The sequence below is a fragment of the Saccostrea cucullata genome, unplaced genomic scaffold, assembly GCF_032062105.1.
Source record: "Saccostrea cucullata isolate Sc308-1 unplaced genomic scaffold, CSIRO_AGI_Scuc_v1 ctg2044, whole genome shotgun sequence".
In the NCBI taxonomy this organism is placed as follows: domain Eukaryota; kingdom Metazoa; phylum Mollusca; class Bivalvia; order Ostreida; family Ostreidae; genus Saccostrea; species Saccostrea cuccullata.
In genome coordinates, this window is record NW_026926081.1 from 10618 (window position 1) to 28726 (window position 18109).

General features: G+C 34.5%; 1 protein-coding gene across 2 annotated transcripts in view; it reads right to left on the reverse strand.

Annotated features, from left to right (window-relative positions):
- Nucleotides 1-475: 475 nt before the first annotated feature.
- The window catches only part of LOC134270694 (uncharacterized), an 87615-nt gene continuing 69981 nt past the window's right edge, over nt 476-18109 (reverse strand). For both annotated transcript variants that reach the window (XM_062752943.1, XM_062752944.1), the window contains exon 11: nt 476-1194. In XM_062752943.1, coding sequence (XP_062608927.1) covers nt 611-1194 — 584 coding nt within the window. In that variant the 3' untranslated portion in view covers nt 476-610. The remainder of the gene's footprint in view (nt 1195-18109) is intronic.

The window sequence follows — 18109 nt, forward strand, 5'->3', positions numbered from 1 at the left end:
TGCTCATTATAACCATGCACATATATTATTTTTTTGGATAGATATGCAGGGAGATATGAAAATCCATGACTCTGGATGCTGGTGCCATGAGTTTCATAATTCTAATAGAGAGCTTCATGCTTATTACAGCCATAGCAACAGAGCAACTTCTTGATGTCAAATAAAGAAAGATTTCTAAATTTTTGCATGTTTTAATGGTTTGAGCCTCGTATCTCAGTCCCTTGGGGACAGGGACTATGAAAATCATATTTTTGTTCCCTTTAACTTATAGATATTCTAATGCCAAAATAAAATGATATTGGTTTATTGTTTTCAAAAAAAGAAGTTAAAAATCGTCAATTAAATTAAATGTAAATTGTTAAATAATGACTGGTGACATATATTGCATGAAGAAGTACAAAAATAGATTAAAATAGACCACATGAGTAATTTAGATGACCTAAAAACTTAATTCAGAAGAATAAATAAGAAAAAATTATGCATATTTTAGATGCTCAAATCTTTAGCATTTAATATTTAAAACCATATGGTTTGAGCTGCTTTGAAAACATCTTACACCATTTGCATCTCTCTATAATTAAAAGGTAAACATACCTTTTCTTATAAGATATCAATCAGTAGCACTGCTTCTAAGAGACCACTGTTTGAAAAAACTTTGTAGAGCTTTCAAATTATCCCTAAACCACTGATTTTTTTGCAGATTTTCCCATTTTTGGACGAATTCCTGGTAATCTTCTTTACACCATCCTTTTACATCTAATCTTTCAACAGCTTCAAAAAGCACTTCAAATAAACTTGTATATCCAGCTAACGATACTTGTTCTGGATTTGCAATTCCTCTATACAGTTCATGAACTCGATACAATCTCTCTACATCATCTCCAACCCCAATGTCTCTGTCCTTGACCCCTTGACCCCAACCAGACTTGGGTTGAAGTTCCTTGTCAAGTGACAACTGCAATATTGTATACATGACAGGAATAGATTTCTTTTGTATCGAGTCAATATTGACAGATGCTTGATACTCTGTTGGTAAAAATTCTTTGACCAAAGTTATTTTTGATTCATCGTTCAGGTAACTTTTTGGATCTGTCACATGGTTTCTCAAAATACAATAAAGAATTTTCTTTGCTAGTCTTGTAGACACTTCTTCCAGAAACTCATGTAAATCCTGAGAACCACCTTTCTCTTCATCTACAATATAGAAAACTTACATTTTAGTACATATATTAATTATTCATTTTATTATTGAACTTTAATACATATATTAATTATTAAAATTATGATTTTACTTAAACATAGTTCCAGCTTATTTTGCCCAGTGGTTTTTGAGAAAATTTTAAATTTTCTCCCCTTCGCATTTCAGTGTAAAATTTGGATTCCCTATTGTGAACCTGCCCTAACCCCAGGGGTCATGATTTGAAAAATTTTATATCGATCTTTACTACCCCTGGATGCTTCACAAGTTTCAGCTTTTCTGGCAAAGTATTTCTTGAGAAGATATCTTAATGACTGCACTCTTCTTTTGTATTTTCTTGACTACCTCCCCTTGTAAGGAGCTAATTGGCTCTTTTGTTTCAACAATTTATCAAATAAACTTCCCTTCAACCAAAGATACTTTGTGGTACGGTAGTTCTTGAGAAAAAGTTGAAAATGTGAAAAGTTTGCAGATGGACTGCAAAACAGCTAGCCGGACAGATGACAAACAACAGGTGATCAGAAAAGCTCTGGTGAGCTAAGCTAACAAAAGCATTTTTTGATGAACAAATAGTGCTATTTATCATGATTCAGTGGTGCCTTATCAATGAGGAAACCTCAGAGTGTCCCCAACAAAATTGCTCAAATAAATGAATTATCCAGATTAGTGGATCATTTCTTAAAAGACCCTCTCAAATTATGTTCATATGGATATATTGATTATGAAATGTGAAGGCAAAGAAAAAAACATAGGTAATCAAAAATTCCGAAGCTCATCTCAGCAAATGTTTTCAGTACAAGTTGTGCAAATCTCACATAATGTTTTCTTTATAGTAAGTGTGCATCCTGACAATATTCATGCAAGTTCTCACATAATGTTTTCTTCATAGTAACTGTGCATCCTGACAACAAAATTCATGCAAGTTCTGTTTAAGTAGGTCTTCAAGTTCATTGGTAATTAAAATGTCTTTCATTTCCTACATTCAAAGCAAGTCTGGAATTGCCCATCTTTTATAGATGCATCATTCATGCAAGTTTGGTCCAGATAGGATTTATAGTTACTTGGGAATGGACCTGCTCCAAAAACTTAAACCTGATCACTCGTCCGGAAAATGTAGGTCAAATCCAATATTTGAAGCAAGTCTGGTAGTGTCCATCCCTATATGCATCATCAATGCAAGTTTAGTCCAGGTAGGGCTTATACATGTAGTACTTGGGAATGGACCTGCTCCAAAAACTTTAACCTGCTTACTCATCTGAAAAATGTAGGTCAGATCCAGATCCAAAGCAAATCTGGTAGTGTCCATCCTTAGATTCATCATCTATGCAAGTTTGGTCCAGGTAGGGCTTACATTTACTTCGGAATGGACTTGCTCATAAAACTTTAACTGAAACGCTGACACCGATGGTATAGCATAAGCTCGTCTCGACTTCGTCCAGGTGTGCTAAAAACTTTTGTTCTACCTTGATTTATAGATTTCATTTTTATAGTTTTAAAAGAAATAATAAATATTCTATAAAATAATATGTAATTGACACAATGCAAAATAAGTAGGAAATTTTGTTGAGATTTCTTTTTTTAACACAGGAAACTTTACTTGCCCTATGTTTGATGTGTTGTACAGTGAAATGGACTGACTACATTTTGACTACACATGTGGTCCCAACCTAACCCTAAAAGGCAGATAGGGGGATGATTTGAATTAACTTGAATCTACAAAGAATGCTTACATATTTCTTTGACTTACTGTGGCTTTTTATGTTCCCCAAACGAAGTTGGGGAACATATTGTTTTTACTCTGTTTCTTATTATTATTAAGGTCTTCCGTTTCCAACGGAAGACCTTCTACTGATTCTGTTGTTTCTTTTCAACTTTTCTTATTATTATTCTTACCGATTTTGTGCAGGCGATTTCTCGTAAATGTGTCGACGGATTTTCATGAAACTTTCAGCATTGATGACAAATTATATTAACTTAAGGCGTTTTTTTTTTATTTGATGACGTCACTTCCGGTTTGGAGTTTTCGGCGAATAAGTGATTTTTAGAGGGTCACTTTGTCCGGCAGTTTTCTCAAAAAGCACTAAACACAGAAGCATGAAATTTTCAGTGCTGATAAAGCAACCTTTGGAGATGTGTATTTGGTATATCTCAACTACCGGAAGTACGAAGCGCCGACGCTAGCTCTGGCCCAAAAATAGTCCTTTCGCGAATTTCAAAATTTTTAACACATTTTCTACGATATCTTTTTACCTAAAAATATTTTGTGAAAACATATAGAACAAAAAAAGTTTAGAATTCCAAGATCTTTCAAACGATAGATAAAAAAAGGGCTGGCCCCTATAATAAGGGGCCTAGAGGGGCTGAAAGTTTTTTCTTTATATCTCAAAAAGTATTGAGAATTTTTAATACGTCCAAGAAGCAAAGTTGTTCAAAATGTCAAGCTTTACCTAATGGCGTCGTTAGATAACGTCCAGCAACGTCACTTCCGGTCAAACCGGAAGTAGTCAAAAATTGCATATTATTGCTGTTCCTGAAAGGATTTTGGTTAACATATGTAAATGGAGGCTTAAATCTTAATTTTCCGTCCGTCGTCGTCACTTCCGGTTAAACAGGAAGTAGCCAAATATGACTGTAATTAATTAACATAGAAGTGGTGGATTAAATCATTTTTGGACTTCATTACACATTTTTTTGAAAAATAAAAGTTACTTCCGGTCGAACAGGACGGAAGACCTACTCGTTGCTTTGCAACGAGCTCGGCTCTAGTTAAAGTCTTCCGTCTCCACGGAAGACCTTATAGTGATTCTATTGTTTCTTATTATTATTATTATTATTATTATTCTTTTTTTTTTAGACAAAATTTTGTGCAGGCGATTTCTCGTAAACTATTCGGTGGATTTCAATGAAAACTAGTGCTAATTGTAACGGGGACCGTTACAGATGTTCCCCAAACGCTCCCCAACTCCCTTTTGGTGCCATATTCCCTGTAATCTCTATTAGATAAGAAATACTTTATGGAATTGAGACTTAATCAAGGTCTTCCAAGAAAAATACAAAATATATTTAAAAATAGGCATTGCACGCGTGTTCATGTGCCTAACGACCATGTATTATCTTGTCTACACTATCTAAAATTTTAATATACTTAATATCAAAGCATTTAATCCAAAAGTATTAAAAAAATACACTCATTAGAGTGTATTTTAAATTTTATTCATTTCACGTGCACGCACGCGCAAGCACGTGCATAATGACTACATCTTCTTTTAGGGGTCCCGTATATTTATCTATGTTCTAAATCCAATCCTGTTTGGTTGAAAAACAAGGGAGTTATAGCCATTTGAAGTTTCAGCCAATCAGATTACAGCACACATGCATGCGCGTGATTTCATAATTTTTTATCTTTATCGTATTGAAGGATATCTAAATGAATGACTATATTCTAAAATTCGAAACATTTCGTCAAAAACAAAGAAGATATAGCCATATAAAGTTTCAGCCAATCAGATTGCAGCACACGTGCATGCGCGTGATTTCATGATTTTTTCCTATATAATATTTTAGGATATCCTAATGCATGACTATGTTTTGAATTTCAAAGCATTTCGTCAAAAAACAAAGGAGATATAGCCATTTAAAGATTCAGCCAATCAGATTGCAGCACGCGCACATGCGCGTGCTTTCATGAAAATTTTTATATATCATGCTGTACAACTTCATAATGTAGGACTATGTTCAAAATTTCAAAAGATTATGACAAGAAACAAGAAAGATATTGAAACTTTAGTTTCAGCCAATCAGAGCGAAGCGCACGTGCATGCGCGTGAGATCTTACTATTTTGACCATGCCGTCTTGTCTATACTACTAATGTATCCTTACATTATGAGTTTCAAAAAAATTCATCAAGAAAAAGAAAAGTTACAGCAATATCCATTATATTGGTCATTTTTCGTGTTGCACGTGCGCGCTATTGCAAGCACGTGCGCGCAAAATGACCTTCGTTCGGCAAATCTACATAACATGTCTACTGACCCAAAAAACATTTTACCTTAGTCGGATGTGTAGTTTACAAGATCACTCGTGGACAAAATTTTCCCAGGAAGAAGAAAAATAATAATAACTAGAAAATAAACTCGTTGCGACCAACGAGAGGTCTTCCGTCCGATTCTGACCCCCCCCCCCTTTCGCAAAATCGAGCTGAAAAAGTGATAAAACTTTTTATGGAAACAAAGGAGATTGAACCCGGGTCGCCAGCATGGAAATATAAAGCGCTTACTGTTACGCTATTGGGACCACATCTCTAAATCTACTTGTATATTACTTCTGAAACAATTCATCTGTCTTAGAATAATGAATGGCGGTCACTATTCATAATTTTACGTTAAACGCCACGAGTTAATCTTCGCGCCAAACTTGCTCAAGATGATCACATCGGAACTTGTTACTTGAGTTTTAACAGTAATTTTTAGGATAGATAATCTATTAGTGATGAACAGATGATACTGTTTTCTTTCCTTTATTCGATATGTTTTCAACTTTTTATTCCATGCAAAACCATATACAAGCATGCCAATGTTATATATTTCTGCAGTATTGTCGCCATTTGTCTACTACTGAAGTCGGCCATGATATATTATTTCGTGCCAAACGTCACAAGTAGTTCTTCGCGCTATTCCTTTGAAATGCTTGATCTATATAATGGATCTGATAGCTTCAATGAAAATTAGAAATGTATGTTCTTATAACCGGAATTTCGAGCGTAAGAAAGTATATTTATCACATGGTACAAATATAATATCGTAGACGGCCAAGTAACACTAAAGCTGTGAATTCGGTGAGATTTTCCACGAATTTTGTATCCTGTTTACCCCCAAAGTGGAGATGAGTTACACGTTCATGAAAAGACTGGAATGTTTCACTGAAAAAAAAAATTCACTCGCCCTCCGACGGTCAAGGAATCTGATACTCTTCATGTTCAATAACTTGCATTTATTACAAGAATATTTATATTACCTTTAATAAACAATCTTTTTTAAAAAATGTTTTTCTTATTTTTGTCTTTTCTATTCATTTAATATGTCATAAGACTGCGAGGTAAAATAAACAGAAGTCAAGTAATACTTCAGAAACATAGTGAATATTAAGTCAGGCAAGTTTCTTGAAAAGCTATTACTTATAACCATGGTTTAGGATAAGTTTTCCCTGGTGCAAAACAAAAGATTGTATTCATCGTATTTCCACTTGTAGTCATGTTGTATTCTACTATGAGATGCAGACAAAAGCAATTTCAATAGAAGTTTGAGGAAACCTCATATAAAAACTATACTCAATGCAACGTAATTGCGATGTAGCAATCTAAAGAATCCTTTACATTTCATAAATCTTTTTTGTAGAAGTTTCGTTCATCTAAACGCTCAGCTGACCTTCTAGAACCCGACTTGCTTAATGGCGGAGTTTACGGAGACCGCCGCCATCTTGAACACGCTTCAGATTTTTAAATGCGAATATCTAGTGTGTGGATTGATCAATTCTTAAATAAATTATATATTTGGCCTTTCCAGTAGGATCTTAATTACCATTAATTATATCAAAGAAAAATATTGAAAAACAAAAAAAGTTGAAAAAGTGCACATTTTGAATTCATTTCCTGTAGCGACCGGAAGTACTGACGACGCAAACGAAGGCAAAATTGCACATCTATAACTCATGGTCTATCATCTCTAACAAGTCTCCAGTTAATATCTTGAGCCGTTTTCGAGAACATTCGAAGACAAAATTGCATTTTAAAATCAGGAAATTGCCCATAACTTGGCACTGGTAGCGAATTTTCCAACAAACGGAATTTTATATAAAATTCATATAATGACCTATAATTCCTGAAATTTTCATTGAAATCCACCGAATAGTTTACGAGAAATCGTCTGCACAAAATTTTGTCTAAAAAAAAAGAATAATAATAAGAAACAATAGAATAACTATAAGGTCTTCCGTGAAGACGGAAGACCTTAATAATAATAATAATAACTAGTGCTAATTGTAACGGGAACCGTTACAGATGTTCCCCAAACGCTCCCCAACTCCCTTCTCGTGCCATATTCCCTGTAAGTTTCATTAAAGAAGGCAAAATCTATGCATTTAAGATGGCAACAACGTGTTCCCAGAAGTATACCAAGTATTTCAAATTTAAGCAATGCAGGCGTGCGCATGTGATTGCATGAACGTAATGACGATATCATCTTGTCTACACTATTTTACTCATATGCACGTGCACGCACGTGCATGATGACCATACCTTCTTGTAGGAGTGCATTATGTCTCTCTATGTTCTTAATCCCATCCTGTTTGGTTGAAAAACAAGGGAGTTATAGCCATTTAAAGTTTAAGCCAATAAGATTGCAGCGCACGTGCATGCGCATGTTTCCATGACAATTATTATATATCATATTGTGGGACATCTTAAAGTATACCTATGTTTTAAATTTCAAAGCATTTTGTAAAAAAAACAGAAAAGATATTGAGATTTTTGTTTCAGCCAATCAGATCAAAACGCACGTGCACGCAAGTGCATGCATGTGAATGGTGACCATACCATCTTGTAGGAGTCCTTTATGTCTATCTATGTTCTAAATCCCATGCTGTTTGGTTGAAAACCAAGGGAGTTATAGTCATTTAAAGTTTCAGCCAATCAGATTGCAGCGCACGTGCATGCGCGTGATTTCATGAAAAATTTTATATATAATATTGTAGTACATCCTAATACATGTCTATGATATAAGTTTCAAAGCATTTCATCATAAAACAAAAAAGATATTAAGATTTCTGTTTCAGCCAATCAGAGCAAAGCGCACGTGCATGCGCGTGAGTTCATGCAATTTTGACCATGTCATCTCATGTACACAACTTATATATCTTTATATAATGAGTTTCAAAACATTTTATCAAAAAATATAAAAGTTACAACCATATTAAATATATCAGTCAGTTTACTCATTGCACGCGCCCGCACGTGCATGCGAATGCGCGCAAAATGACCTTCGTTCAGCACATCTACACAACATGCCTACTAACCCTAAAAAGGTTTTAACTTAGTTTGGTGAACAGTTTCTGAGAACACTTCCGGACAAAAAAGTACCGGAGAAGAAATAAGAAGAAAAAAGAATAATAATAATAACTAGTGCTAATTGTAACGGGAACCGTTACAGATGTTCCCCAAACGCTCCCCAACTCCTTTTTTGTGCCATATTCCCTGTAAGCTTAATTAAATAAGAGAAACTCTGTGCATTTTTGACTTTAACAACGTTTTCTCAGAAGGATACCAATTATATTCAAATTTTAGCATTGCACCCGTGCGCATGTTAATGCATGTGCGTTATAATCATATCATCTTGTCTACACTATCTACATATTTAAATATACAATATATAAAAGCATTCGGTCCAAAAGTATGAAAAATCACTCTTTCAAATGTATTTTTTTTTCACTCGTTCCAAATGCACGCACGTGCGTGCACGTGTATGATGACCATACCTTCTTGTAGGAGTCCCTTGTATCTATCTATGTTCTAAATCCCATCCTGTTTGGTTGAAAAACAAGGGAGTTTTAGCCATTTCGAGTTTAAGCCAATCAGACTGCAGCGCACGTGCATGCGCGTGATTACCTGATTTTTTTTTCTATATCATATTGTAGGATATCCTAATGCATGACTTTGCTTTAAATTTCAAAACATTTCGTCAAAAAACAAAGGAGATATAGCCATTTAAAGTTTCAGCCAATCAGATTGCAGCACACGGGCATGCGCATGCTTTTATGAAAATTCTTATACATCATGCTGTAGATCTTCATAATGTAGGTCTATGTTCAAAATTTCAAAGGATTATGACAAGAAACAAGAAAGATATTGAGACTTTAGTTTCAGCCAATCAGAGCGAAGCGCACGTGCATGCGCGTGAGATCTTACTTTTTTGACCATGTCATTTTGTCTATGCTTCTAATATATACTTATAATATGAGTTTCAAAGCATTTCATCAATAATTTAAATAGTTACGTCTGTATCAATTATATTGGACATTTCTCGTGTTGCACGTGCGAGCTCTTGCAAGCACATATGCATGCATATGCTTTCATGATAAATCTTATAATACAGGCTGTAGATCTCCCAAATATATGACTATGTTCAAAATTTCAAATGATTTTATCAAAAAACAAAAAAGATATTGAGACTTTAGTTTCAGCCAATCAGAGCGAAGCGCACGTGCATGCGCGTGCGATCTTGCTATTTTGACCATGTCATCTTGTGCTTACTACTAATATATCCTTACATTATAAGTTTCAAAACATTTCGTCACAAAATAGAAAAGTTACGGTTATATCCATTTTATATTGGTCATTTTACGTTTTGCACGTGCGCGCTCTTGCAAGCACGTGCGCGCAAAATGACCTTGATTCCGCAAATCTACATAACATGCCTACTTACCCTAAAAAGGTTTCACCTAAGTCGGATGTGTAGTTTACAAGATCACTCGCGGACAAAATTTTCCCAGGAAGAAAAATAATAAGAATAATAATAATAAGAAACAGAGTAAAAACAATATGTTCCCCAACTTCGTTTGGGGAACATAATAATAATAATAATAACTAGAAACGAAACTCGTTGCGAGCAACGAGAGGTCTTCCGTCCGATTCAGAAAAAAACAACGTAAAATCAAACTGAAGAAGTGATTTTAAAAATCGGACACACGGGGGATCGAATCCAGGTAGCCAGCGTGAAAATCCATTGCGGTACCGATTACACCTTTGGGAACCCGCTTCAAATTTAACATTCGAATATCGCGAGATTGCTTTTTTTTATTCCAACATACATTACATTTGTTTAAAAATTCAGTTTGGAATTGTAAAATGCCAGCCAGCTTGCCAAACTTTTGTCAAGATGATCATATCGGAATTTGTAACTTGAATTTTAACAGTAATTTTTAGGATAGATAATCTATTAATGATGAACAGATGATACAGTTTTCTTTCCTTTTTAGCTCTACTGGTCAGAGACCAGAAGAGCTTATGCGATAGTAATGCGTCCCTCGTCCGTCCGTCTGTCTGTCTGTCTGTCTGTCCATCTGTAAACAATTTTTCAAAATGCTACTCCTCCTACAGTTTTGGTCTGATTTCAATATAACTGGGCACACAAGTAGACTACACTAAGATACATAATTCTGTGTATCGGTTTTTGATTTCGATGAACGGTGTTGCCGTGGTTACTAAAAATAGAAATTTCTGTGAAATTCTTTCAAAATGCTCTTCCTCCTACAGTTTTGGTCTTATTTCAGTATAACTTGGCACAGAAGTAGACTACACTGAGATACATAATTCTGTATATGGGTTTTTGATTTCGATGAACGGTGTTGCCGTGGTTACTAAAAATAGAATTTTTTAAGATTTTTTTTCAAAATGCTACTTCTCCTACAGTTTTGGTCTGATTTCAATATAACTTGGCACACAAGTAGACTACACCAAGATACATAATTCTTTTATCTGTTTTTGATTTTGATGAACGGTGTTGACATGGTTACTAAAAATAAGAATTTCTGTAAAATATTTTCAAAATGCTACTCCTCTTACAGTTTTGGCACACAAGTAGACTACAATAAGGTACATAATTCTGTGTATCGGTTTTTGATTTTGATGAACGGTGTTGAAGTGGTTACTAAAAATAGAAATTTCTGTAAAATATTTTCAAAATGCTACTCCTCCTACAGTTTTGGTCTTTTTTCAATATAACTTGGCACACAAGTAGACTACAATAAGGTACATAATTTTATGTATCGGTTTTTCACTTCAATGAATGGTGTTGCCGTGGTAACTAAAAATAGAATTTTTTGTGAAATTTTTCAAAATGCTACTTCTCCTACAGTGTTGGTCTGATTTCAATATAACTTTGCACACAAGTAGACTACACTAAGATACATAATTCTATGTATCGGTTTTTGATTTCGATGAACGGTGTTGACATCGTTACTAAAAATAGAAATTTCTGTGAAATTCTTTTAAAATGCTACACCTCCTACAGTTTTGGTGTGATTTCAATATAACTTGGCACATAAGTAGACTACAATAAGGTACATAATTCTATGTATCGGTTTTTCACTTCAGTGAACGGTGTTGCCACAGTTACTAAAAATAGAAATTTCTGTTATATACTCTCAAAATGCTACCCCAAATACAGTTTTAGTCTGATTATAATATAATGCGGCATGCAAGTAGACTACACTAAGAACATAATGAGACTTAATCAAGGATCATTATTCTATTTATTGCTGTTGTAAAGTTTCAATTCCTGTTTCAACAGCTTAAGTACTTTTCTCTTCCTTTGCTATATAATAAGTACCAGTAGAGCTTCAGTCTCGACAGAGACTTCTGGTTTCGATATGTATTCAACTTTTTATCCCATGCAACTCCATATACAGGCATGCCAATGTTATATATTTCTGCACTGTTGTCGCCATTTGTCTACTACTAAGTCGGGTCATGATGCATTATTTCGTGCCAAACGTCACAAGTAGTTCTTAACGCTATTCCTTTGAAATGTTTGATTTATTTAATGGATGTGATAGCTTCAATGAAAATTAGAAATGTATGTTCTTATAACCAGAATTTCGAGCGTTAGAAAGTACAAGAATATTTATCACATTATACAAATATAATTTCGTATACGGCCAAGTAACAATAAAGCTGTGAATTCGGTAAGATTTTCCACGAATTTTGTATCCTGTTTACCCCCAAAGTGGAGATGAGTTACACGTTCATGAAAAGACTGGAATGTTTCACTGAAAAAAAAAATCACTCGTCCTCCGACGGTCAAGGAATCTGATACTATTTATGTCAATAACTTGCATTTATTACAAGAATATTCATATAACCTTTAATAAACAATCTTTTCTATTCATTTAATATGTCACAAGCCTGCGTAAAGAAAAATAAATAGAAGTCAAGTCATACTTCAGAAACATAGTGAATATTAAGTCAGGCAAGTTTCTTGAAAAGTATTATAACCATGGTTTAGGATAAGTTTTCCCTGGTGCAAAATAAAACACTGAAGTCATCGTATATCCACTTGTAGTCATGTTGTATTCTACTTTGAGATGCAGAAAAAAGCGATTTCAATAGAAGTTTGAGGAAACCTCATGTTAAAAGTATACTCAATGCAACGTAATTGCGATGTAGCAATCAAAAGAATCCTTTACATTTCATAAATCTTGTTGGTAGAAGTTTCGTTCATCTAAACGCTCAGCTGACCTTCTAGAACCCGACTTGCTTAATGGCGGAGTTTACGGAGACGCCCCGCCATCTTGGACACGCTTCAGATTTTTAAATACGAATATCTAGTGTGTGGATTGATCAATTCTTAGATAAATTATATATTAGGCCTTTCCAGTAGGGTCTTAATTACCATTAATTATATCAAAGAAAAATATTGAAAAACAAAAAAAGTTGAAAAAGTGTACATTTTGAATTCACTTCCTGTAGCGACCGGAAGTACTTACGACGCAAACGAAGTCAAAATTGCACATCTATAACTCATAGTCTATCATCTCTAACAAGTCTCCAGTTAATATCTTTAGCCGTTTTCGAGAACACTCGAAGACAAAATTGCATTTTAAAATCAGGAAATTGCCCATAACTTGGCACTGGTATCGAATTTTCCAACAAACGGAATTTTATATAAAATTCATATAAGGACCTATAATTCCTGAAATTTTCATTGAAATCCACCGAATAGTTTACGAGAAATCGCCTGCACAAAATTTTGTCTAAAAAAAAAGAATAATAATAATAATAATAATAATAAGAAACAATAGAATCACTATAAGGTCTTCCGTGAAGACGGAAGACCTTAATAAGAAACAGAGTAAAAACAATATGTTCCCCAACTTCGTTTGGGGAACATAATAAGAAACAGAGTAAAAACAATATGTTCCCCAACTTCGTTTGGGGAACATAATTTCAGGAATTATAGGTCATAATATGAACTTAAAACAAAATTCCGTTTTTTTGAAAATTCGCTACCAGTGCCAAGTTATGGGCAATTTCCTGATTTTAAAATGCAATTTTGTCTTCGAATGTTCTCGAAAACGGCTCAAGATATTAACTGGAGACTTGTAAGAGATGATAGACCATGAGTTATAGATGTGCAATTTTGACTTCGTTTGCGTCGTCAGTACTTCCGGTCGCTACAGGAAGTGAATTTAAAATGTGCACTTTTTCAACTTTTTTTGTTTTTCAATATTTTTCTTTGATATAATTAATGGTAATTAAGATCCTACTGGAAAGGCCAAATATATAATTTATTTAAGAATTGATCAATCCACACACTAGATATTCGCATTTAAAAATCTGAAGCGTGTCCAAGATGGCGGCGGTCTCCGTAAAGACCGCCATTAAGCAAGTCGGGTTCTAGAAGGTCAGCTGAGCGTTTAGATGAACGAAACTTCTACCAAAAAGATTTATGGAATGTAAAGGATTCTTTAGATTGCTACATCGCAATTACGTTGCATTGAGTATAGTTTTAATATGAGGTTTCCTCAAACTTCTATTGAAATTGCTTTTGTCTGCATCTCATAGTAGAATACAACATGACTACAACTGGAAATACGATGACTACAGACTTTTGTTTTGCACCAGGGAAAACTTATCCTAAACCATGGTTATAAGTAATAGCTTTTCGAGAAACTTGCCTGACTTTATATTCACTATGTTTCTGAAGTATTACTTGACTTCTGTTTATTTTACCTCGCACGCTTATGACATATTAAATGAATAGAAATGAAAAAATAAGAAAAACATTTTTTTTAAAAGATTGTTTATTAAAGGTTATATAAATATTCTTGTAATAAATGCAAGTTATTGAACATGAAGATTATCAGATTCCTCGACCATCGGAGGGCGAGTGATTTTTTTTTTTTTCAGTGAAACATCCAGTCTTTTCATGAACGTGTGACTCATCTCCACTTTGGAGGTAAACAGGATACAAAATTCGTGGAAAATCTTACCGAATTCATAGCTTTAGTGTTACTTGGCCGTATACGATATAATATTTGTATAATGTGATAAATATACTTTCTAACGCTCGAAATTCAGGTTATAAGAAAATACATTTCTAATTTTCATTGAAGCTATCAGATCCATTAAATAGATCAAACATTTCAAAGGAATAGCGTTAAGAACTACTTGTGACATTTGGCACGAAATACCGGTAATGTATCATGGCCGACTTCAGTAGTAGACAAATGGCGACAATAGTGCAGAAATATATAACATTGACATGCCTGTATATGGTTTTGCATGGAATAAAAAGTTGAATACATATCGAATAAAGGAAAGAAAACAGTATCATCTGTTCATCACTTATAGATTATCTATCCTAAAAATTACTGTTAAAACTCAAGTAACAAATTCCGATGTGATCATCTTGAGCAAGTTTGGCGCGAAGATTTACTCGTGGGGTTTAACGCTTTATTATGAATAGTGACCGCCTTTCATTATTCTAAGACAGATGAATTGTTTCAGAAGTAATATACAAGTAGATTTAGAGATGTGGTCCCAATAGGGTAACAGTAAGCGCTTTGTATTTCCATGCTGGTGACCCGGGTTCAATCTCCTTTGTTTCCATAAAAAGTTTTATCACGTTTTCATCTCGATTTTGCGGGGTTTTTTCAGAATCGGACGGAAGACCTCTCGTTGCTCGCAACAAGTTTCTTTTCTAGTTATTCTTCTTCTTCTTCCTGGGTACTTTTTTGTCCGGGAGTGATCTTGTAAACTGTTCATCCGATGTAGGTAAAACCTTTTTAGGGTCAGTAGACATGTTATGTAGATTTGTGGAATCAAGGTCATTTTGCGCGCACGTGCTTGCAAGAGCGTGCGGTGCAACACGTGAATTGACCAATATAATAGATATAACCGTAACTTTTTTATTTTTTGATGAAATGCTTTGAAACTCATAATTTGATTATTTATTAGTAGTATAGACATAATAACATGGTCAAAATAGCAAGATCTCACGCGCATGCACGTGCGCTTTGCTCTGATTGGCTGAAACTAAAGTGTCTATATCTTTCTTATTTTTCGACGAAATCCTATGAAATTTTGAACATAGCCATGCATTAATATATCCTACAACATGATATATAGCATATATCATAAAATCACGTGCATGCACGTGCGCTGCAATCTGATTGGCTTAAACTTTAAATAGCTATAACTCCCTTGGTTTTCAACCAAACAGGATGGGATTTGGAACATACATAGATATAATGAACTTCTACAACATGATATGGTTGCCATGCACATGCATACACGTGCGTGTACTTGCGCTGTAATCTGATTGGCTGAAACTTCAAACAGCTATAACTGCTTTGGTTTTCAACCAAACGGAGTGGGATTTAGAACATAGAGAGATGTAATGGACGTCTACAAGAAGATATGGACACCATGCTCATGTATGCACGTGCGTGCACGTGAAATGAGTTTAATCAAAAATGCACTTGAATGAGTGTATTTTTAAATACTTTAGGATTAAATACTTTAATATTTAGTATATTAAAATGTATAGATTGTGTATACAAGATGATATGGTCATTACGCACATGCATTCACATGTGCACGCGTGCAATGCTAAAATTTGAATGAACTTGGCGTTGTTAAAGTCTCAAATTTATGCATAGATTTTGTCCTATTTGGGAGTTGGGGAGTGTTTGGGGAACATCTGTAACGGTCCCCGTTACAATTAGCACTAGTTTTCCTATAAGTTTGAACTTTCATTTTTGCCCCACCCTATCCCAGGGAGTCATGATTTGAACAAATTTGAATTAACACTACTTTGGCATGCTTCAATAAAAAAATGACCAACCATGGCTTTGTTGTTCTTGAGAAGAAGATTTTTAAAGATTTTTCCTATATATTCCTATATATGTAAAAATTTGGTCGTCCATTGTGGCCCCACCCAACCCCCAGGGGTCATGATTTGAACAAACTTCAATCTACACTACCTGAGGATGCTTCTATATGAATATGATCAATCATGACTTTGTTGTTCTTGAGAAGAAGATTTTTAAAGATTTTTTCTATATATTCCTAGGTAAAACTTCGGTCATCCATTGTGGCCCCACCTACCCCTGGGGGTCATGATTTCAACAAATCTGAATCTACACTACCTAAGGAGTGGGTCGGCCATTTTGGCCCCGCCCTACCCCCGGAGATCATGATTTGAACAAACTTTAATCTACACTTCCTGAGGATGTTTCCCTATAAGTTTCATCTTGCCTGGCACAGTGGTTCTTGAGAAGAAGATTTTTAAAATATGCCACCAAATTTTCAATAATTCCCAATTATCTCCCCTTTAATGAGGGCGTGGCCCTTCATTTGAACAAACTTGAATCCCCTTCACCCAAGGATACTTTGTGGCAAGTTTGGTTGAAATTGGCCCAGCGGTTCTTGAGAAGAAGTCGAAAATGTGAAAAGTTTACAGACAGACAGACAGACAGACGACAGACAGACAGACGGACGGACAAAATGTGTTCAGAAAAGCTCACTTGAGCCTTCGGCTCAGGTGAGCTAAAAAAACTGTTATCTCCTAAAATTGTCTCCTAGAATGATGAGTTATAAAACGAAAGTGAAAGTAAATAAGATTTAGTCTTGGGAGCTGTTGTTATTTCATAAATAATTTGAATAGGTGATATCACCTTTTTGAATCAGTGATATCATCTATTCAATGTGAAAAGGTAATATCACTTATTTGAATTAGTGATATCATCTATTCGAAAGGAAAAGGTGATATCACCTATTCGAATTAATGATATTGCCTTCTCGTATAAGTGATATCATCCCTTTGAATAGGTGATATCACCAATTCAAATCAAAAAAGTGATATCGCTTATTCAAATAGGTGATATCACCTATTCAAAATCTGAATAGGTGATATCACTTATTTGAATAGGTGATATCTCCACTTGAATAGGTGATATCACTTTTTGACATTAATTAAATACCAAAACGGCGCCCGATATATTCTAAATCATCAAACAATTGGGCAAAGCAGAAGCATAGTTTAAATTTATGATGTCTCCACATTCAATCAATACATTAATGCCACTTTTAGCAATACTTTTATACAGCTCTTAAATACAGGGGCAAAAAATAATATTGCATTTGAATCAATGGTCCAAAGAATACATGAATCTGAAAGCAATTTTTTGTTTATTATTTTACTTTAATTACATGTAAGAGCTATATGCATATTTTTGCTCCCATCATAAAGTAACCTATCTATCTATATGTATAATTTTGATCCCCTCCTGTGGCCCAAACTTAGTTCCAGAGTTCATGATTTAAACAAACTTGAATCTACACTAAGCAATGAAACTTTTACACTTGTTTTATTTTTCCCTGCCTGAATAGTTCTTTAGGCCATAATAAAAATATTCCTAGATTCTCATCCCCGCCCGCCCCGATTTTATACCCCCGCCTCGATTTTTTTTATATTTGTTTTTCTACGGTTTAATTCTGATCGGAATCGATATTCATCTACCATTCTACTTTCGTTTTAAACCCCGCGAAAGTCGTCATGATTTTTGACAGCTGAAAAGGTGGTGATTGCTGTTATACATGCGTATATATTGTAAACAAGGGTCATTGGTTGAAAAAGATTGGTGATAATGTGAAGTAAGCGATAATTGAACCTTTACTATGACTTTTATTCGGGTATTGTAGATAAAATTACACCTATTGACCAGGTCAATAAAAAATCTGAAAAATTGAAAAAATAAAAAATATAAAATAAAAGCCGCCCGCCCGCCTCGATTTTTAAAAAAATTCGGATGAGAATCTAGCAATTTATTTATTATGGCCTTAAGAAGAAGAAATT